A 23,568-nucleotide genomic window follows, 5' to 3' on the forward strand; every position below is an offset into this window, starting at 1 on the left:
GAACTCACTCTGTAGACCAGGCTGGCCTTGAACTCAGAAATCCACCTGCCTCTGCCTTCCAAGGACTGGGATTAAAGGTGCATGCCACCACTGCCCCACTTGTGTTTGTTTGTTTGTTTGCTGGGCTTTTTTGTTTGGTTTTTTGGTTTTTTGGTTTTTCGAGACAGGGTTTCTCTGTGTAGCCCTGGCTATCCTGGAGCTCAGTCTGTAGACCAGGCTGTCCTCGAACTCAGAAATCCGCCTGCCTCTGCCTCCCATGTACTGGGATTAAAGGCGTGAGCCACCACTGCCGGGCTGTTTGCTGTTTTTATTGCTGAGTATTATCTTCTAATGGTAGATTTCTTCTTAGTTCATAGATAGACATCTTAGTTCATAGATAGACATCTTAATTCTATCAGCTGTATTGTAGTTTGGCATGTTATTGATAGCAGCAATTTTCTTTGGAGTTGTTTTCCTAAATATGCTTTTAAGTGATCTTTATGAATTATTTATGTAGTTAATCTAAAATACAGGAAGCTCCTTGTAGAAACAATGAAAATGTGTATTTTGTGACAGACAGTGAAAGTGATCTTTTCTTCTCCTCTCACTGAATAGCCCCAGTAGCTCCAGAGAGCGGGTACTCGTCAGCCCACGCAGAGGCCACCTATGAAGAAGACTGGGAAGTATTTGACCCGTGAGTTGTTTCCTGGTTATCATATTTTCTTTCTTGAACAATTTTCAGTTTCATGATAAAATTGAAAATGATATTTTTCTAGCAGAAAATGTTACTTTGGATGTTAAGTTTCAATTTTTCCCAAGTCAGCAGCACATAACAGGATACTCTCTCATGGTGCTGGACATCATTGAATGCCATCTCTCATTCATCCTGGCCCTCCTATTGGCAGACAGCCAGTACTCTGCATTGTTCAGCTTAGGCTTTTTCTTTTCTTTTTTCTTCCTTTTTTATATATATATTTTAAGACAGGGTCTCTCTGTCTATCCCTGGCTGTCCTGGAACTCACTCTGTAGACCAGACTGGCCTCGAACTCAGAAATCCACCTGCCTCTGCCTCCCAAGTGCTGGGATTAAAGGCGTGCGCCACCACTGCCTGGTGCTTTTTTTTTTTTTTTTTTTTTTTTTTTTTTATAAATACTATGTTTGCTAGTCTAGGTATATTAGATGCATTTTTAATAGGATATTTCAACATAAAAGTGGGAGATAATCTCATTAATAGAGGCATCTGTTTTACAAAGAGCTTGTGAACTTGAGCTGTGGTTATTAAGTAGTTAGTGAATTTTTGGAGACACTAATCTGCATACTTTGTTACATGTTTTCTAAATTAATTTACTGGGTTAAGTGTTGAATTATTCATGGCTTCACTGCTGTGACCAAATACCGTAGGAAGGGTTTTTTGGTTTGCCTCTTGAGGATGCAGTCCAGCATGGTGGGGCTGTGGCCATGAGACCAAGCTAATGCCAGGTGGTCTGAGGCTGCTGGTTACCTTGTATTCATTTAGAAAGATGAGAGAAATGAATGCTCTGCTTTGCTAGCTTTCACCTTTGTTCTTTTTTATTTAGTCAGGACCCTGGTCTATGATTAGTTAAATCTCTTTGGAAATACCCTTAAGACACACAGAGAATTTTAGTCTTCTATGTGCTCCTGTTAGATTGTTGCAAAAGTAGTTACAGCCTTAGCATTGTTGAAATACATCTTTTGGTACTGAAATATCTAAATAAATGAGGAAATACTGCACATCATTTTAATGACAGTTCTTACTTTTTTTCTTTTGCTAATGACTTACTGCTTTTAGTATATGCTTTTTGCTTATTTTTAGATAGGGTCTCACTATGTAGCTCTGGCTGTCTAGGAACTCAAAATGTAGATCAGGGTGGCTTCAAATTTACAAGTGCTGGGATCAAAGATGTTAGCCACTATGCCAGCCCTTGATGTTTATTTTATATTATAGAGGTGATAAAAAACAAAAAGCAAATTCAAGCCATTTTCTTGTAACATGACACAAACTCACATCATCAATAGCAAATTACATTCTGCAATGGGAACTTGAAGAAGAGGTAGTGACTGGTCAGCAAAAGTTGACAGTAACCAAGTTGAGAACAATCATTGCCATCAGTTCTCTTAGAACTCCATAAGAAGGTACTAAGTAACTCAGTATGTACTCAGCAGTCACTCAGGAATAGAAGTAAATCAGGTGAAAAGCTTGATAAGTGGGTACCTTATGAGCTAATGGCAAAGAAAAAAAATATGTCATCTTGGACTTCCTTCCTTATTCTAAGCATCAAGGAACTTCTCTTAATCAATTGTGACATGCAAAGAACTACTGAATACCAACCACAATATAGAGGATCAACCCATGATCTTGAAAAGAAGCTCTAATCACTTCTCAGAGTCAAACATGCACTGATGAAAAGGTCACATGGTCAGTGTTAGGTGGTCTGCTGCCAGTATGATCCACACAGGTTTCTGAATTTAGACCAAAGCATTACATCTGTGTTCTGCAGTCTAGGAGTTTGGGCTGAAACAGCATAGTACTTCAAAAGGAGCATTTTTCAGGGAAAACATTTATAGTACCACCAGCATGCAAAAAAAAAAAAAAATGCAGTCTAAGAATTTGTTGAGTCCTGAGCAGCGGTTCTCAGCCTTCTTAATGCTGCGACCCTTTAATATAGTTCCTCAAGTTGTAGTGATTCCCAACTATAAATTTATCTTCATTGCTACTTTATAACTGTAATTTTGCTCCTGTTTCAAATCGTAACTTAAATATCTGACGTGTAGGATATCTGATATGCAACCCCTGTGAAAGACTCCTTTTACTCCAAAAGGGTCATGACCCACAGGTTGAGAACAGCTACACTATAGGAATAAACTTTACTTCTTATAGGTGATAATGTGTTAATTCTTCCTATTGGGATAAATGAAGATGTCTATATTTGAGTCTAGTTATAATTTAAAATTCAGTCTGGCATAGCAGTTCCTTTTGTTCCAATATAATAAATCCAGTGGAGTAGACTGTGAAGACTAGCCGTCACAAGTCTGCTTTTATTTTATTTTGTACTTGGAAGGATTGAACCCAAAGCCTTGTACATTCTAGGCAAGTGCTTAGGTAAGCATATGACAAGCTAATTAAAATTTAGAATTTAGTACTATTTTATATGTATGAAACATAGAAATGTTGAAATTTTCTTAAAATTTGATTTATAGCTATTATTTCATCAAACATGTTCCGCCTCTGACAGAAGAACAGCTAAATAGGAAACCTGCTCTTCCTTTGAAAACGAGAAGCACACCAGAGTTTTCCCTGGTCTTAGATCTGGTGAGTGTTATCTTTACAGGTATAAAGAATAGGAGCTAAAATTCAGAATACAAGTGAATAAGCAATCATCATATTTACTATAAAAATGTTCTGAGTGTTTTGAAATGTTTTTATTTAGGCATCCTACCATTAGAGTAGTTTGTTTGGGACTGGCACATTTTGAAAATAAAGAAGACTTTTACTTTTGCATTTAAATGAAAAAAATTTTTCTCTACATTCTTGAGATCCTGTGATTTGTTTTTAAGTTTGATTTTATTTTTTGAGGTGTTGGGTATTGGTCCAGGGTCTTACTATGCAAGACAAGTGTTATTAATTATATACTATAAAAAGTTGTGTTATTTTTATGTATGAATATTTCGCTGGGTAGAAACAGTTCCCTGGAACTGGAGTTATTGGATGGTTGTGACTGAACCCAGATCTTCTGCAAGAGCAACATATTTTCTTCGTCACTGAATATCTCTCTAGTGACGTAAAGCCCCTGTGACTTGATTGTATTGGAATGCCTAGAATTTAGATTTCCTCTTATTTTTAGAATTTTGTTTTCCTGAAGGATCAAATACAACTTGGCTTCAGTAAGTTAACTATAAGAACATGTCCTTCCTTTCTACATAAGTCAAGGTCTCATATAGCCTGGGTTGGCCTCAAACTCTACTTGTAGCTTAGAATGATCTTGAACTTCTGAACCAGCTACTCTTACCTTCCCCTGCATTGAGATCTAAGGTGTGCGATGTAGCACTATGCCTGTGTTAGGGAGTAAACCTAGGACTTTTTACATGCTAAAGCCCTTCACCAGCTGAGCTTTATCCCTAGCCCTGTTTTTTGGTTTTTTTATTTTTCAATTTATTTAATTACCAATCAACTTTTAAAAATAGAGTTGATTTTTTTTTTTTCTTTCATGTGATTTAAAAGCTTTTACATCCCTTGTGTGGGGGTGTGGTTTTATATGCTGTGTATCCTTGAGTTATGGAAGAGGCTGACGCACAGAGTAGCTCCTGAGTGTTTGGGCCCAGGCTATTCAGTCTAGAAAGACTTCTGTCTGGAAAAAAATTTACATTTTATACTGTTGGGTAGAAAAGAACTTTGAATTGAATACCTTATCTTTTGATAACCCATTTTAGTATTTGTGTGTTTGTATACAACATTTACTATTTGCTTTTAATTTTCTGATATCCTCAAAAGGTATATCTAGTGGATTGTGCTGGAAAACATTTTATTGTTTAACACTCATTACTAGTATCTCACAATGATTTAATTTATCTTAAATTCTCAAAAATATTTATCTTAAAGAAAAGCCAGTTCTTTTAACTTGTTTTATTTGTTTCTTTGGTTGGTTGGGCCTTCAAGACAGGGTTTCTCTGTACAGCCCTGGCTGTCCTGGAACTCACTCTGTAAACCAGGCTGGCCTCAAACTCAGAGAGATCCACCTGCCTCTGCCTCCCAAGTGCTGAGATATAAGGCATGTGTCACCACTCCCCTGCACATTTTTTTAATTAGTGCCCGATATTTATGTTTTTATACTTCATAATCATAGCCATTATGATTCAAAGATGTAAAAGAAATAACAAAAATTCTAAAATATTTTTAGAAAATGTATGTAAAGAAAAATTAAAACTTGTCATGACTAGTTCAGGAAGAAGAAATTAAAGAGATTTTGCTACATTTGAGATTTAGGAGTTGGTGCAGTCATAATGAAATTTGTCCATATTTTGATTCTGAGGTGAAGGTTAAATGCAGAGGCGGAAAAAGATAAGTGTCTGAGAATGAATAATTTATTAAAGTAGGTGAAAAATTAATAAAATTAAATATGACTTAGTTTAGAAAGTACCTAGGATGCTAGGAGTCTTTAAAAATGCAGTTTTATTTGCTCTCTCTATATAAATATATACTTAAAAATATGTGACACACTCGCACAGACACACACATAAGCACATGGATTTACACACATTTTTGTCTTTGTTACAGGCCTCACTGTGTAACCTATGCTGGCCTTGAACTATTATTCCTCTTTTTAGCCTTATAACTACTGAAATGCCTTGATACATACCTTGACTTTCATTCTAGGGGTATGATATTTTGAGACAAGATCTTGTTCTGTAGCACAAGTTAGCCTAATATTTGCTTTATAGAACAGGCTCACCTCAAACCTTGAATTTATTGCAGTCTTCCTACCTCATCCTTCCAAGTGCTTGAGATTGTATGCCACCACACCTGGCTTCTTATTTTGTTTTAGTAGTGTAAACAGGGAGCCAAGTATATTAACACTCAGCAGTTGGAAGGCTGAGGCAAGTAGAGTTCAAGGCTTAACCATATAGGGAGCAAAAATAAGAGGTTGGGGAAAATAGCTCAGTGGTGGCAGGGAAGTGACTTAGCATGTGCAAGGCCTTAGCTTTGGTCCCTGTCACTGCCCCGAATACATCTCACACATATCCACATATACACGCGTTTATTTAGAGACTTTAAAAATCCAAGGGTGGTGGTGCACACCTTTAATCCTGGTGTTCAGGAGGCATCTGTAGACAGATGTCTTGAGGCCAGCCTAACCTACAGAGTGAGTTCTAGGACAGCCAGGGACAAGAAATCTCCAAAATCAGCATCTAGTAATATGGAATTATAAGATATGAACATTCATTTTTCACTTTAATTGATCTTTGTTGTCCATTTTTTGACAGGGTTTCTTTTTTTTTTTAATTAGATATTTTCTTTATTTACATGTCATATAATATCTCCTTCCTGGTTTCCCCTCCGAAAAAAAGAAAAAATAAAATAAAATAAAAAACAAAAACTCCTGTTCCCTCTCCCCTCCCCCTGCTCACCAACCCCCCCTCCCCCCTCAGGGTTTCTTTATGTAGCCTTTGCTTCCTAGATTTTTTTCTGCCCCTGCCTGCTGAGTGCCAGGATTAAGGGCATATTCCAACATAAGCCAACAATTTTAGTAGATCTTAACTAAGCCCTTTGAAAAACTTGAGGGTAGTTATTGGCAGCACATTTTACTTTTGAGATAGCCTAAGCTATCTTTGAACTCATTATGTACCCAAGGATGACCTTTTGGTTTTCCTGTCTCTCCCTTCCTAAGTGCTAAGAATAATGGGCATGTGCCACCTTACCTGATTATATGGTATTGGGGATCAGTTTGAGAGCTTGATTCTTCCAACCCATCTGTATCCCCTATCCTTTTTAACATTTAAGTTTTGAGAAATGTATTGACTTTACATCTTTCTTGAACAGCTTTCCTATTTTTCTTATTCTTGGTAAAAAAAAAAAAATCAGGATCTGATATTCAGATATGATAAGGTTTGTTTTGTTTTGTTTTGTTTTTTTAAGATTTATTTATTTTATGTGTATGAGTACACTGTAGCTGTACAGATGGCCATGAGCCATCGTGTGGTTGCTGGGAATTGAGCTCAGGATGGCCCCGCTTGCTCTGGCCCATGATAAGTTTTTATTGGGTATTTAGTTGATGAAATATACTCAGGTATAAATAACATCTAATCCTAAATTAAGATTCTTTTCATAAGAAGTTTGAAGATGAGTTTTATGAGAAAACAAAGCTTTCATGAACTAATTGCAAAGAAATGTAGTTAGGTTTTTTTTTTTTGGTTTTTTTTTTTTTTGGTTTTTTTCGAGACAGGGTTTCTCTGTGTAGCTCTGGCTGTCCTGGAACTCACTCTGTAGACCAGGCTGGCCTCAAACTCAGAAATCCGCCTGCCTCTGCCTCCCAAGTGCTAGGATTAAAGGCGTGCGCCACCACCACCCGGCAGAAATTTAGTTAGTATATGCAGATTTTGGTTCACATGGTTCTGTAACCCTAGCATTCAAGTGATATAAGAGGACTGAATCATGAATTTGAAGACAGCCTGAATTATAATGTGAGACTGTCTTTAGAAAACTAAATAAGAAGTTAAAATACAAAAGGAGTAACAAATGTTCTTTAAGAAAAAGTTGAATCTGCTTTTGAGGTAACTGAGAAGTTTATCACAGCCCATTGAATGGGAGTCATCAAAGATAGAGCTACACTTCTGGAGGGTTCTCATGCTGTGATTGCTCTAACAAATATATTTGAGAGCCACTGACTTTAGGAGAAATCCTGGCCTAATCAGCTGTGTGATGTACAACATAAGTTCCACAAAGCGTGATGGTTACTTCATCAAACTGTTGTTTGAAGGTTCTGTTAATGTTTTGTTTTTCTCTGTACTTGTTTTAAGGATGAAACACTAGTGCACTGCAGCCTGAATGAGCTGGAAGATGCAGCACTCACTTTTCCAGTCCTTTTCCAAGATGTCATTTATCAGGTAATTAAGACATCTTAAGCCTAATTTTTAAACTATTAGGTAACATTCTGAGTGAAGAAAAAAATTTTTTGTGATGTTCAGTGTGTCTTTCTGTAGATTTATTAGTAGTTTTATCAATATTTTAATGGTTTATTAACACAAAGTAGCGTTATGCTAGATAGTTAATATGAAACATTAATTTATAATAAAGTACTAACTTTTCTGACTTGTGATCTCTACTAGTTTCATAATCTTTGCCAGCAGGTGGAGGCAAGGAACACTGATACAAATCCCCAAGAACAACGTGCCAGGTTAATACCTGGGGATTTTGTCTTTATTTTTCCCCATAAATCCAATTAATAATAATAATAATAAATCCATTTCTTGTTGGTCATTTTTATTTACTACAGTAATGTTATCTGTACAATTACAGTTCAATATATTTATAATTTATATTAATCACAGAATTCAAAGGCTCCTGTAGTTACTGCTTTATACTAGGTGCAAGCATTTTTCTCATCTCTGGTGGACAGGTTACAGTGAAAAAAAAATTATTAAGATTTTACTGTGGATTATTTGTTGGCCATACTTTTATTAGAATTTCCCCATCAGAGGATTGGCTTAATTAAGAAATGACTATACTTTAAGAACTGCAGAATCCTTTTGTGCGTTTGCATTTTGTTAACATACACATAACATTTACATACATAAGCTGCTGAAAGATTGGGAAAAGTAAAAAATTTCTTGTCAAAAGGAAGCCACCTCGGGGTTAATAAAGTTGCAGCGTTTGCTATGTGGGTAATGACCAGGTCCCTAGTTTTGTATGTGCTCTTGGGCAAGTACAAAGTGGTTATGGGTTTTGGTTGTTCTGGGGTTTTTTTTTTGTTTTTGTTGTTGTTGTTGTTGTTGTTTTGGTTTTTTGTTTTTTGGGGGTAGATTTCAGTTGTTGTCTTGTAGAAATGATAAGATTTTAGAGTTAAATAGATTATTCCAAGGCTACTTTGCCAAATACTTTATGTAGTCATGAATCATGAGGATTTATTTTACTAGTGATCTTCATTCTAATTTAATCTAGATGGGTATTATAATATCTGAATAGTATATTCATCTTCTTTTAAAGTGACATTAATCCTGATACATTATTGGGGGAATAGGAAAAGATACATAAAATAATGAATTTTAAGATTTTCTTATTGTGAATGGTTACTTGGTTTTAGGCTTTTTCTGAAGAATGAGTTATTCCCTGCCAGCTAGATTGTTCATCTTTGGTCCACTTAAGGGACAGGAGTCTTAAGGCCAACATAAGAAGTAATGTAGCAATAACTTAGTGCTCGGTTTTCAATGCAGTAGCTTTGTTTATTCTTTGTAGTTTGGTTTTTATTCATTTATTTTGAATGACTTTGAAAACTGGTTTTAGGCCTTTGAATTTCAAAAGGAAAGCTTATTTGAGAATTTTTAAGTTTCTCAATTTGAAATTTATCTCTTACAAATGGCTTCTGGGTTGTTTTGTATGTAGTTTTGTTGGTGGTGGTGGTTTTAGTTTTGGTGTTTTTTGTTTTTTGTTTTTTTTTTTCTTTTTTGTGTTTGGTTTTTTTTTTATTTTTGAGTAGTGGAATAAATATGGGAAATGGATTCATTTGGCTCCTTTCAGTATGGATATGTTATATTGAAATTTTTCTTATTGCTTCCACCATTTCTGCATTTTCTTTTTAAAAGTTGCTATTATATGTGGACCTGGATAATTGTCTTTGTTTGAAAAAAAAAGTACATATTAACTAAGGCTTAGAAAGCTATACAGTATATTATACCTACTTTTATAGAATTCCAAAAGCTTTTTTCAGATATTTTGAGTTGCATTTTCTGAAAGTGAACAAAAAGTAACCCAGTAACTATCTAAATAGCAGCGAGCTTGAAGGTTGAGGTTTAGGAGCTATAGAGATGATTGCAGTTTTATTTACTTTATGAAGGACATAATTCCCTCAACTAAATTTTTTTAAAGATTGTCCATAGTTAATATTGGGTAACTTCCCTTGGATTTGTGGTTTTGACATAGCTTTTTAAAAATGGAGAGGTCTTTGGTTTAGGACTCCCCAGTTTTTTCAGACCAGCAAGCTCCCTTTAAACAGGGAATGATGTCTTTTAAACTTTCAGTGGTGTTGTCTCCATCTACTGGCAAAGAAGAATATACACAAGGGTCTGGGATGAGCTAAGAGATTTTGGAGAAACCACATTATTAGGTAAGATGTAACTTACATATCTAACCACTGTAATATAACACGGCTCACTTAAAGGTAGAAACCCATAAAAACTGTATATACTCTTATTTTAAAATAATTTGTTGAGGTGAAATTTACATAGCATATCCATGGCACCTACCTATATGTTCTTAAATATATCTATTCTGTAGCATCCCATTGTGTGTGTGTGTGTGTGTGTGTGTGTGTGTGTGTGTGTGTGCGCGCGCGCGCGTGTGCATATGTGTGTCTGTGTGTATTTGTTTAAGAATTAGCTTCTTCCTGTGAATCAAGGCGAGATAAATATCCTTTTTGGGGGATTTACTTTTAGTTTGTGTTCAGCTTGTAAAGTTTCGTCTATATCTAATTTCAATTCTACCTTTTATTTTTCTTCTACTTCAAAACAGTTTCAAGTTATAAATTATCTAAATCAGGAATTTTAGATTTCATGGCTATTGTTGTAACCACTTTTTCTGCTGTTCCAAACCCGAAATGAACCATCCGTGAAAAGGAGTTGAGCAGAAGTGGTGGCCTACACCTGTAATCCAGCACTGCAACCCAGTACAGGGGAGGCTGTGGCAGGAAGATCATTGGTTTGAGGCCAGCCTGGGCTATATATATTACAAGTTCCAGGCCAGAGTGGGCTACATAGTGAGACCCTGTCTCAAAAAATATTCAAAAATATGGTTGTGTTCTAATAATATTTTAAGAAGTAAGTGGTAGGCTATAATTGGCGAACAGGCCCTAATATGGTGACCTATGATCTAATAATTATGAGAATATGTACTGTAAATTTATAAAATTACATTCTTAGGGGAAGTGACCCAACGTTCATTGGATATCTTATTTTTATAATGAAAATTAGATAATGATCTGATAATAGGCTTTCTTAAGATTGAGGGAATTTTCAGGTAGCTACTATACTTATATTTACCATACTTCATAATATGTTCTCTTCTTATTTTGGTGAATAGAAATAAGTTTAGATAATACCACCCTTAGAATTTTCAGACAGGTGAATTGTTCAAGTCTAAATCTAGTATTTACATGTCTATTTCTTATGGAGAAAGAACAAAAGATCCACCTCAGGGGTAACCAGTTACTCCTGTTGCTAGATGAAGTAAACAGACTGTTTGTGTGTATAAGAAATATGAAGGAACTGACTTGAAAGTGAGGGTGTTACACTCACAAAAGGTACAGATTATTTGAATTGCTGTACTTGTTACTAAATACACATTTTTCCTAAAAAATTGTTGCATAATGATTGAGAAAGGATTTATTCATAAATGGTACAGATGCATTTAATTTGGAGAAACAGGTGCATGATCGCTCCAATGCACGTTTAAACTTGTAGTTAGTTTAATATTGACACAATGTCAGGAAATCCATCTCATGGTGTTACTCAGTTAAGAGGTCTCCACTGTATTTAGTTTCTGTTCCTGCAGATCCACCAATTCAAGACTCTAGGTCATCTCACTCCCTCTTCCATCCAGAAGATGACTGCTATCCACAAGCAGAACTGAATCAAAAGACATTTTTCACTTAGCTCTTGAGCTGAAACACCTCCTCAATGACCTTCCTCTGTCTCCATCAAGAACTGGAGCTCAGTTTTTTGAAGATGTAATAGAGCTACTCAGCCCAAATGTGGCTGATTGAAGACAAAGAAGAAACCTCATATGTCTCACCACAGTGCATCAAACGCAACTGTGTTGTCCATCTCCTCATTCTGTACAGTAAGGCAGGGGCATCTGATTTTTTGACCGTATTCACCACTAAGACTTTAGCCAGTGAGTGGCTTTCTGAGGATCAGTAAAATCAACAAACTTTGGGTCAGCTGTCCAGAAATCAGACTATGGTAAGCACTCAAGGAGCTAGGATGCTGTAGGGAGCTTGTAAAGGATGCTTTCTTTTATTGGTAGAGATTGCTTTTATGGGGAAAGTTGGGGGGAAGAGGCCAGAGGAGAACCCAACGGTTAGCAAAGTTCAGCCTCTTCTTACTTTGTTTTCTTGGAAATCATATAGCTCAGGATATTTTTCACACCACAAAAAGAGAATTAGAAGTGTTATGGCTTCTAACTCTTCCTAGAAAAACCAGCTTTGCTTTTGCTACATGAAGAGAAAAAATATATATTAGTGAAAATTTTTGTTGTAAATACCAGACTACATTTTCTCTTTTATAAATTCTGACTTTATAATTATTTTGTTGCTGAGTTTTATAAACTTAATTTTGTTGTTTATAAATATGTATGTTTGTACATAATTATGCCTTGTATATAGTATTTGGAGTTGTGAGTATTAAATACTGATGTCACTTTTAACTAGGAGAGAACAATATTTGGATAACAAAGTATTAAAAACAATACATCAAAATAAATTTAAACTTTCCCATCTTTTTCAATAAGTAATCATTGGCACTGTTTTCACTATAATTACTAGTGATATTTAGATTTTAAAATGATATAAATTAAACCCATACTTCTCTCCTTATCAAAAATTAGAAAATATATTTCATTGGGAATTCTTGAAATATCTCTTTCAAATTCAGAATAGTTCATTGAAAAAAAAAAAACAAATTATACAGCCAGACAGGTGATACATGCTGTTGTTGAAACTCAGAGGGCTGGAGCAGGGAGAAAGTGGGTTGGAGGCCTACTTGGGCTATCTAATGGTGGGGAGAATAGATGGACTATACACAGAGTTCTTACTTTGCAGCTGGTAGCTGGTAGTTATTACAGTGTTCACTAAATTGAAGGGTTCGCTATATTTTTTTTAGAAGTGATTTTATTTAACTTTATGTATTTTTGATACAAGGTCTCACTGTGTAGCCCAAGCTGGCCTAGAACTCATAATCCTTCAACTTCTTGATTGCTTGCTAGGATGATTTGGTATTGTTGATGTTACTACTATAACTGCTGCTGCTGCTACTGGAGGCAGTTTCACTGTGAAGCCCTGACTGGTCTAGAATGTGCTCTTGTAGTTAGGGTGTTAATAGCAAGCACAGATATCCACCTGCCTCTGCCTCCAGAATGCTGGGATTAAAGGCTTGAGCCACTATTCTGGTATATGCTAGAGTGTTTTATAAAAGCAACATTTTTTTAACCCTTAAAATAATTGCAGTTTCTCTTAATATGTCATTTTAAAAGTTTGTTTATGCATTTATATACTTAAATTATGTACAAATAAATGGCCACTTTTCCATAATGAACATTATGCTTCATTGACGGCTTAATCATGTACAATCAAATACATTAAATTTCAGTTTATCCTATTTGAACTCTAAATCCCTTTTCAGATTGAGTTTTATTTCCATAGTTAAGGAAAAACTGATTCTGATGTTTTAGTCCTTCTCTGTCCATCCCTAGATTTATTTCTCCTACAAATACTTTGTCTACATCTAACTGGAACTAGGTGAAGCAAATGCTGACATAGGCTGTGAAGTTGAGGCCTCCATGGCTCCTACTAGAGTAGCCTTCTGTCCTTGGAGAAGATTGGGCCTTTTTCCTGTGTTTGATACTAATGCTAATAAAATATTAGTGGAACCAGTAATATTTCTCTTTTAAGAGGCTGGATGCTCTTAAAAGAGCTGTAAGTTCTCTTTAGAATTGTGGTTGCTCAGTTACGCCCCATCTGATAATCCTGGCAACTGGTTACTTTTAAATAAAGAGGTAGGTATTAATAGTTAACAGCTTTTCACACTTCAAATGTGGTAGCCACAATACCAAGTACTTTTCCTGTATTATCTAAACCTTCATAACATTGGGATCTATTTATAGATGAGGACACTAAAGTGTGCCCAAAGGTTGGAAATGGGCAGGGCCACTTTGCATGCCTGTATATCTGTTAATTGGAGGATCTTTTTCCCAGATGATGACAGCATTTAATTCCTCAAAATTTCAGCATCATTTGTTTTCTGCTTTCAGCTACCCAAGTGCTGAGATCACACCTATTGACATGACATGCGCCACTGTACTTATCTCGGGTTATTAAATAAAGAGTGTTCACTAATTATCTTTCATCTTTTTTTTTTTTTTTAATACAATCCCATTATGTAGCTCAGACTGGTATTAAACTCAGTGAAATCCTCTGCTTCAGCTTCTGGAGTAGTGGAGTTAAAGGCCTGTATCTCTAATGAGTTCTAAATGTATGTTCCTTTTAGTGTTGTCGATGGAACCCAGGGCCCTATCTAAGCTGAGTACACATGTAAGCCTTATACTACTTATAATTTTTTAATTTATAAGTAGTATATCAATAAGTTCAAAAGATATTCTAAAAAAAAAAGTACTGGAGATCTTTTTCGAGACAAATGGTTTATCTGTGTTAGCCATGGATGTCCTGGAACTCGCTCTGTAAACCAGGCTGGCCTCAAATTCAGAGTTCAGCCTGCCTCTGCCTCCTGAGTGCTGTAATTAAAGGTGTGTGCCACCATGGCCAGTGGGGGGAAACATATTTTTTTTAATGTTAGTATTATACTGTCTGGGCTTAAAAATCATGTAAACTGTTTCTTTTAAGATGACTGTCTAGTAGAAACTACTTATCTGTAGGTAGGATTTTTCTTTGCTTCTTGGTCCTTTTGTTAAAATAATAGATGAAGGTTTGATAAACAAATATAAATAAGTTAAATTTGAACTTAGCCAGAGTTAACAAATAATTTATAAGTAGTTTTCTATGTAATTGACTTTTACTAAGTATGTTTCTTTTCATATTTCTTAGTACTATGTACATACAGTTAAGGAGTTTTCATTGACATGATACCAAAGAGGATGCAGAAAATAAGCTATTATTGTCACGTGCTGCTAATGTAGTGTACTATTTTCTTACGTAATTTTTCTATATAAAATTTAAATTTTAGTAAAACAAGTTTCTAGTAGAGTCTAATGATTTTTTGTTATTATTGTTGTTGTTTTCTAGGTTTTCTTTGTTTAGCCCTGGCTGTCATGGAACTCACTAAGATATGCCTGCCTCTGCCTTCAGAGTGCTTGGACTAAAAGCGTACTCACCACTACCGCTCAGCAAATTCTAATGTTTCTAGTTTTAAAAATTTGGCATAATATGGAATTCACAAATGCTTACTTTCGAGTGGTTGTCAGTCTCACAGATGATAATCACTTACTACTATCAGTGTTTTTGTTTTCAAAATACATTTGGTTTGTTGTAAACAGATTTAGACTAAGTAGCATTGCTACAGGTTTGCAAGAATATAGGTAAAATAGAGTGAACTCATTCTTTTGTTTTTTAGGAATTTATACAGTTAGGTTTGGTTACATGTAGTGTCAGCATTGAGAAGGCTGGAGCAGGAAGGATCACCCCAGTATCTAAGCCATCCTGGCTACATAGTAAGTTCTGGGCTGTACAGTAAGACCCTGTCTCAACAAAATAAAACAAAAAGGTTTGAGTCTGAAGAAGGATAGTTGATAGAAAATGAGGAGTGCGTACTTTCGAATAGACTTTTTTGGTTTTTCGAGACATGGTTTCTCTGTTTAGCCCTGACTGCCCTGGAACTCACTCTGTAGACCAGGCTGGCCTCGAACTCAGAAATCTGCTTGCCTCTGCCTCTCAAGTGCTGGGATTAAAAGCATGCCCCACCACTGCCCGGCTAGAATAAACTTCTTTATGAGACTTAAGTTTGGAGATGGAAAACAGGGCTAATGGTTACTTGAGGAAATGGGTTTGAAGCATTTAAAATGATGCATGTTGTGAGATGGCTCAGCGATGAAGAGCATTAACTGCTCTTCCAGAGGTCCTGAGTTCAATTTCCAGCAACCACATGGTGGCCCACAACCATCTGTAATGGGTGTTTTCTGATGTGTCTGAAGAGAGCGACAGCGTACTCACATACATAAAATAAATAAATCTTTAAAATGATGCATGTCTACCTTTGTGACCTAGTACAATTAAATAGCAAGAATTAAACTTTTAAATGTTAAGAACTAAACTTTTGAGGCCAACAATATGACTCAGCTGGAAAAGACTTGCCCTGAACCCTGACAACCTGCGTTTGATCCCTGGGTCAAAAAAAAAAATGGATTTTTGAAAGTTGTCCTTTAATCGGTGGCATGTACACACAACAAACACACCCTGCCTCTAGCAAATAGATTTAATAAACAAAAGAGACTATATTATACATACTTTTATTTCCTTTAGAACAAAACTTAGGCCTTGCTGACTCTCATATATTCGTGTTCACATCTAATGACACAGACCATTTGGAGCTTATACCTCATCTCTTCTATTTTTGCTTATGATTTTATGATTGTGCCTTTGTATCACATGGTACAGCTCCCTATGGTCTTATTCAAGACCTGACTTTTTTTTTTCCTAATATTTTTCCCCCATCAACCACTGTGTTATCTGTGTCTTACAACCTTTCTGTGACATTGTTCTGATAAAGTGGTGAATCTGTTCTGTAGAGGAACTTTACCAGGCAACTTTTCTTACTCTTCTGTTCTCAGGCTAAGGAAACACTAGCAGTGTATTCTTCTGTCTTCAGTGCAGCTTTTCCTTCTGAAAGAGTGTCAGATTATAAGATGTATGTTATTATAATGCAATTACAGGTTTAGTCTAATCTGGAAGTCATTGGAAAAATGTCACTTTTCTTTGTTTTCTTTGTTGCATGCTTTCTCTCTTTTACCATAAAACATTCCCAGAACTGGCATTTTTGTCACAGGAGCATTTTCATGTAGATGACAGAACTGAAATAGAAAACTAAGCCTGCATTAAATGTATACTCACCACAGGCTTGTTACGTCACAGTTTAACTCAAATGTTTGTTTGCTTGCTTGCTTGCTTGCTTGCTTGCTTGTTTATGGTATCTGAAATACCCACCTTTCAGTGGAGTATAAAACTTTTATAAAATTTAGTGACCAAGTGAATATAAAGAGAGAATTGGAAAGACTTTTTTTAAGTAGTTTCAGTGATTACTTATGGCTTACATTTGTGTGCTTTTTCTGAATATTGCAGTGTATTACAAGATTACAAGTGTTAAGAAAGAAGCTGGATCATATATGTCCGGGTGGTGGCACAGACCTTTAATCCCAGGTCTCACATCTCTTGAGTTTGAGATCAGCCTGTTCTACAGAGCAAGTTCCAGGATAGCCAGGACAACACAGAGAAACCTTGTCTCAACCCACATATTTTTTTAATATATCCTGAGCAGTGGGCTTTGAGAACTGTTATCTTTGTCTACTTACAATCTCAGTTGTTATCAAACCTACCCTTCTACACTAAAGGGCGAGGGCTGTATTTAAACTCACCAATCCAGATACCACCTTCTTGACTATTCCTTATCTTAATATAAAAATTTAAAAAATTAAGTAGTAGTGTTTTTAAGAGGTGTTTGTTTAAAAGAAATTCTGAGTACTTACTGAGGAAGGTCATTGAGACAGGTCAGCTTAGAACTGGACACATGGTCTGCATAATGATTGGATGGATGCTACTGGTTGGAAGATGGAGATGATTTGGTGGATCAAAATCTGTAATGAGGGAAATCTTCTAATTTTAGTTGAAACGCTTTTTGAAATTACATTTCAGTAAAGTACTGCTGTATTTGCTATTAAAAATAAAACAATTACCATCTCTCTAAAAGACTGTCTTTAAGTGCTTTTGGTACATGAAGTTTGTTTTGAGTGACACTCAGGAACTATTTCTATTACTTTAAAATAGGAACTTTTAAATTATAATATGTCCAAAATTAGAGCACAATATCTTAAGATGGTTTCTATTTTATGTTTATTTGCTGAAAAATGTCTTTGTATTTCTTCAGGTTTATGTGAGATTAAGACCATTCTTCAGGGAATTCCTGGAACGAATGTCTCAGATGTATGAGGTAAATTTGCTTAAACTATTTTTCTGTGTATTTTATTTTATTCAATATAGTACCCATATTTAGATCATGTATAATTGATTACTTCTTTTCCCTGAATTGTAGATCATTCTTTTTACTGCTTCTAAGAAGGTGTATGCAGACAAGTTACTGAACATACTAGACCCTAAAAAGCAACTGGTCAGGTAAATTTAATTAAGAAATAGTAGAAATGTCTGTCACTCATCTATGCAATTACCTTGATTCTATTTCATTTTAATGGCCATTTGCAGTTAGCTACTATCTAGAGATTTATTGTGTTGAAAAGTAAATGGTATTTTTAAGTCCCACAACTCTTTAAGAGTTCCTAATTATGCAACTTCAGACAGACATTCCTTAAAGGGTTCCAAAGTCCAATTATATTTATTCACTGTTACATCTATATCTTCATTTCTTTGGGGATTTCAGGGAGGGGGATGGTAGCAGGGTGGTGGTGGTGGAAGTTTTCACTGTTTTACTTCCATGTCTCTGAGATAATGTTTTACTTCCATGTTTTACTTCCATGTCTCTGAGATAATGCTTGTTATACTGCCTTTTTAATGGCATAGAGAAGTAGAAGTATAATAGAAAAAAATTAAGAGCAGATTTACCTCTTCCCGTGTAAAGAAAATGTTACATGCATCTAACTGGAGATTAAAATTGGCTTAATCTTGAGGTTATTGTAATCTGGGCTCGGTTCCTTGTGTATGCCATTAACCAGCAGATGGACTGTGTTTCTGGTTAGCAGGGACGCCTTGGGGGATTTTGAATATCAATTCCATTATTTCTGTGACCTGAGGAGAGAGTACTTTGCTCTAAAGTATAGGAGTAAGGCCAACTGAGTGATCAGCGTAGAGAAGGGGCTGTGGGAAGCTTGCAGCAGCTGTTAGGCTGGCATTGATTCTTGAGTGTCTTCCATATTGTCTTAGTTATAAATCTTTTTTTTTTAAATATTTATTTTATGTATATGAGTACACTGTAGCTGTCTTCAGACACAACAAAAGAGGGCATCAGACCCCATTACAGATAGCTGTGAGCCACACCATGTTGTTGCTGTGAATTGAACTCAGGATCTTTGGAAGAGCAGAAGTCAGTGCTGTTAACTGCTGAGCCATCTCTCTAGCCCTTATTTTTAAAAATAAACCTAGTTTACTACTATTATATTTTATTCCCAGGTTTGGTGGTAGATTTTTGTGAATTTTACGCCAGCTTGAGTTATACAGTGAGATGCTATCTGAACAAACAAACTCAAAACGACTTTTATTGAGTGGTTGCAAGTACATTAAAACTTTTTTCCCAGTGAGCACTTACTTAGTTTTTTTAAACTTTGATCTTTAATTTTTAATTGAAAGCTCAGATAAGCTACAGAGATAAAGAAAAATGGTATTTTCTATTCACTGAAGTATACTTGTACTAAATGCTCACTGTGCCTAACATTAATAAAACTATACATGTAGATTTTGCTTTGAACAACTATTCTAAAAGATTTCCGTTTACCATTCTATTACTCTAACAGCAGCTGTAAGAAGAATAGCCCTAGTACTCTTGCAGCTCTCCGTTGTCTGGGGAATAGCCATGCTTTCACACTGTGCTGTAATAGCTAGATGTGTAAAAACTACACACTTGGGAAATGCCAATTTAGTCTATCAAATTGGATTTTGAAAAACTTAAAAGAGAACAAAAAAATGAACAGATTGGAATTTGTTTAAGTGCTCTAGAGTCCAGGACAGCCAGGGCTACATAGAGAATCCTTGTCTTGAAAAATCAAAAGTAGAAAAGAAGGAAAGAGAGAAAAAGAGAAAAAGGGTTGACATGTGGCTGAGACATTCTCTTTGTGATTACCGCTCAGGCTGGATTTTTTAAATGAGTTGTGTGTGCTTCTTAAATGTTGAACTTGAGCCGGCGGTGGTGGCACACGCCTTTAATCCCAGCACTTGTCAGAGACAGGCAGATTTCTGAGTTCGAGGACAGCCTGGTCTACAGAGTGAGTTCCAAGACATCCAGGACTATACAGAGAAACCCTGTCTCAAAAAAAAAAAACAACAAAACAAAACAAAAATGTTGAACTTGGACATAGTGGTGCATAGAAAATATTTTTTTTTCTCCTGTTTATCAAGGTAGAGTTACTCTTTGTGGCCTTGACTAGCCTCAAATTCACAGAGATCCACCTTCTGTCTCCTGAGTGCAGGGAATAAAGGTGTGCACCACCACACACAGCTGAAAATATTCCTTTCTTGAAATTATAAAACTAAAAGAACAGACCTGAGTAGTATATTGCTCATAAAAATTTGTTTAGGATTAGGAAGCAAGATGAACTCAACTTTAAAGGCACTTTAGGGCATGGCATTTCAAGGTAAAAGACCCATAAATCAATTATCAGTAATATTTAGAGGATGATAGATATATGGTTTTAATGTGGGTTGCATAATTACCATAGTATATATGACTTTACAGCTTTTAATAGCTTTTGGTTTTATGGAGACAGGGTTTCTCTGTGTAGCCCTGACTGTCCTGGAACTCACTCTGTAGACCAGGCTGGCCTCGAACTCAAAAATCCGCCTGCCTCTGCCTCCCAAGTGCTAGGATTAAAGGCATGTGCCATTACTGCCCAGCTTTTAATAGCTTTTAAATTGACAGAATTTTCTATTTAGTTTGTAAGATTGATTATTAGTTTATATTTGCAATACTTAAACCTGTTTTTCTTTGTTTTTGGTTTGGTTTGGTTTTTTTTTTCGAGCCAAGATTTCTGTGTGCAACACTGGCTGTTGTGGAACTCACTCTGTAGACCAGGCTGACCTCAAACTCAAGAGATCTGCCTGCCTCTGCCTTTTGAGCATTGAGATTAAAGGCATGCGCTACCACTGTGTGACATCAATCACCATATCACCATTCTTTTGAAGCTCACTCCATCCCATCCATTTCTCTCTCTCCCTCCCTTTCTTTCTTTCCTTCTCTTTCTCTCCCTCTCCCTCTCCCCTCTCCCTCTCCCCTCTCCCTCTCTCTCTTTCTCTCTCTCTCTCTCTCTCTCACACACACACACACACAACACATTTTTAAAAAATAAAAAAATGGGTGTTTGGGGAAAATTGGAATGATAGAATGGTTTGGCCTTGGCAGCAAGCATCCTTTCTCAAGAACTATAAAAAAAACTAAAAAAAAATTATTTTAATTCCAATACAAAAACATACCTTCTTATATTTTCTATTCTGGCATGTACAGGGATAGGGAGGCTGTGTGGTCTACTGGTTAGAGCAAAGGACTGGGAGCCAGGAGGATCCTGGGTTCTAATACGGGGCTAACCACAGACTTTACTGTGATCTTGGGCAAGTCACTTGTGCTTCAGTCAACAATCTGGAAAATTGGTTAAAAAGCAGGACCTCGCTGACAACCAAATGCTGCATCTGAGCTGAGCTTTCCTGGGTAATTAAATTACAAAGACAACTTAGAGTTGTAATTCCCTTTCGTAACATTGTAATTTATGACATTATGGTGTAAACCAACATTTTTAAACCATTGTAATATTTGTTTTTTTTAAGATTTCAATAATTTCTATGAATTTTTATATTGAAATTAGCCCACAGCTTAGCCCCAGTATTTGTATTTCAGTTTGCTCCCTGAGAGAAAAGAATATTTAGAAAGTTTATGGTGTATGAATGTTTCTGTGTATGTTCTAAGATTTGTTTTTATTTTTGTTTAGGCACCGGCTTTTTCGTGAACATTGTGTTTGTGTACAAGGAAACTATATAAAGGACTTAAATATCCTTGGAAGGGATCTTTCCAAAACGATAATAATCGACAACTCACCACAAGCCTTTGCCTATCAGGTAGGAAGAAGAGTCTTATCAAAGTTCAGTTGGATAAAATATAAAGACGACAACTGCTGCCAAGAAGAGTATGATAGAAAAAATGGGATTTTTCTGTGTACTTAGTTATTTTTTAGGATTGGAAATGCCAAATAGCTAAGTCTTCTACATGAAGTACAACATAAATTAAGAAAATTTTATGTAGTAAATCTGAAGATAGAGGGTTGTAAATCATTTAATAGCATTTTGATGTTTTATGAAATTATAAACATGTTTAAAAACTAAAATGGTCAATATTCTGGTCTGTTGATTTAAATAATTTGAAGTGTTTTCTTAGACAGTTTTAGCAAGGGCTTGGTCTTTGTGTTAGAGTTTGCATACATAGGCTTTCTGATAGTGTTTAGGTTGGAAATCTCTCTTTAGTCCAGGGTGACCAGCATTGTGCTAGGAACTTGCTTGAATGAATATTGCAGCAATGCTTTAGTGGACCTTCTTTGTTGGTTAACTTTGTACTCACTGAGGAAGTGAGCCACACTGAACAATCAGTTAGCTTCATTTTACTCATTTAGTTCTCCTTGCATTATTGAGCTGTTGGTGAAACCTTACTGGCATTTCTTTCCAGTGGAACTTTTACACCTACAGTTACTTAAGTCTGTTTCTTTAGTTTTCCGAAGCAGGTTAGTGTAGTTAAAGAGAACTTAATTATATATTTATTGTTTTAGCTTTCTAATGGAATCCCTATAGAAAGCTGGTTTATGGATAAAAATGACAATGAACTCCTAAAATTGATTCCATTTCTGGAGAAGCTTGTAGAACTGGTAAGTATATGGTCTATTTGATTTTTGTTGTTAGTTGAACAAATCTGTATGTGCATTGGCTTTTAAAGTTAACTGTAAACCAACTCAAAGACAAAGGCAGCAGACTCATCAGATTAAAGCCAGCCTAGGTTATATATGTTTGAGACCCGCCCTAAAAAAAGAACAGCAACAACAAATAATTAACCAGTAGAAGATTTCTGCAGAGTCAGAGAGATTAGGGTTGTTTTTTTTGTTTTGTTTTTAATTTATTAATTTTTATTTCACGCGTATTGGCTATTGGTCTGCATGTCTCTGTAAGGGTGTTGGATCTCCTAGAACTAGAGTTTCAGACAGTTGTGGTATGCCATGTGCTAGGAATTAAACCCGGGTACTCTGGAAGAAGCAGCCAATGCTCTTAACCACTGAGCCAATTTAATAATATGCAGCAAAAAAACAAAAGCTGTGAGTGTTGTGGTACACATGGGTCAGTTGATCCCAGCACTGGAAGGAGGCAAGATGATGAGGTCATTCTAACCTTCACGGTGAGCTGGAGGTTAGCCTGGGTCTAAATGAAACTCATGTCTCAAAAAGTTCTATACAATTTATTTGTGTTTGCACATTGGAAAGTATCCACAAGTCCCTTGCAGCCCATTATTAAATAAGCAGGAGTACCTGCCAAAATCTTGTGCCAGCGTGAGAGTGAGCTTGGCCTTGCATGGTGAACCCAGACTCCAAAGGTGCGGACAGTTCTCTGGATCAGTTAGCATAAGGAAGTCCAAGCCTCGGGGTACTGAGCCTCTGATGGATGGTGCAGCTGCTATTCAAAGGAAAGTTTATTAGTAGCCAAAAAAATGGATCAAGGAAATTGTCAAGGAATTATTTTGGTTTTTTTGTTGTTTGAGGCAAGGTCTCGCTCTGTAGTCTTGATTGGTCTGGAACTTGTTATGTGTATTAGGTCGGCCTGCAACTCAGAGCTCTGCCTGCCTCTGCCTCTTGAGTGGTATCATGCCCTGAAGGACAAGATGTTTAAATGTCTTCCTTCTTTAAGTGATATGTAAGGAAAATCATAAAGAAGCCAGGAAGGTTAGATAGAGCAAGGACTCAGAAAAGGCTCCCCTTCTTCATGGATTTTATAAGCGAAATCCTTCTCTTGGAGGCTGAGATGCTCAAAAGCGAATAAATAATATACTCTCCTGGGGGAAGGTAGCAGATTTAGTAATTTGTAGCCTCACTCAAGGTCCCAAACCTCACTGGCCACTGCTGTTTTCTATGAATAGTTTTGAATTGTTGTTTTTGTTTGTTTGTTTGTCTTTTTTTTT

General features: G+C 36.1%; 1 protein-coding gene and 1 long non-coding RNA gene across 7 annotated transcripts in view; one reads left to right on the forward strand and one right to left on the reverse strand.

Annotated features, from left to right (window-relative positions):
- Positions 1–23,568, forward strand: part of Ctdspl2 (CTD small phosphatase like 2) — a 51,952-nt gene that overhangs the window by 27,562 nt on the left and 822 nt on the right. For 4 of the 5 annotated variants that reach the window (XM_031371689.1, XM_031371692.1, XM_031371690.1 and 1 more), the window contains exons 6-12: positions 595–673; positions 3,199–3,310; positions 7,513–7,599; positions 17,572–17,634; positions 17,737–17,816; positions 21,347–21,473; positions 22,175–22,270. In XM_031371689.1, coding sequence (XP_031227549.1) covers positions 595–673; positions 3,199–3,310; positions 7,513–7,599; positions 17,572–17,634; positions 17,737–17,816; positions 21,347–21,473; positions 22,175–22,270 — 644 coding nt within the window. The remainder of the gene's footprint in view (positions 1–594; positions 674–3,198; positions 3,311–7,512; positions 7,600–17,571; positions 17,635–17,736; positions 17,817–21,346; positions 21,474–22,174; positions 22,271–23,568) is intronic. The other variant, XM_031371693.1, reaches the window with a different exon arrangement.
- LOC116090817 overlaps positions 15,925–23,568 on the reverse strand; it is a 26,043-nt gene continuing 18,399 nt past the window's right edge. For both annotated transcript variants that reach the window (XR_004118828.1, XR_004118827.1), the window contains exons 3-4: positions 17,174–17,281; positions 15,925–16,313 (exon numbers count right to left, since the gene is read on the reverse strand). This is a non-coding gene — a long non-coding RNA (uncharacterized LOC116090817). The remainder of the gene's footprint in view (positions 16,314–17,173; positions 17,282–23,568) is intronic.

The sequence above is a fragment of the Mastomys coucha genome, unplaced genomic scaffold (genome assembly GCF_008632895.1).
Source record: "Mastomys coucha isolate ucsf_1 unplaced genomic scaffold, UCSF_Mcou_1 pScaffold15, whole genome shotgun sequence".
In the NCBI taxonomy this organism is placed as follows: Eukaryota; Metazoa; Chordata; class Mammalia; order Rodentia; family Muridae; genus Mastomys; species Mastomys coucha.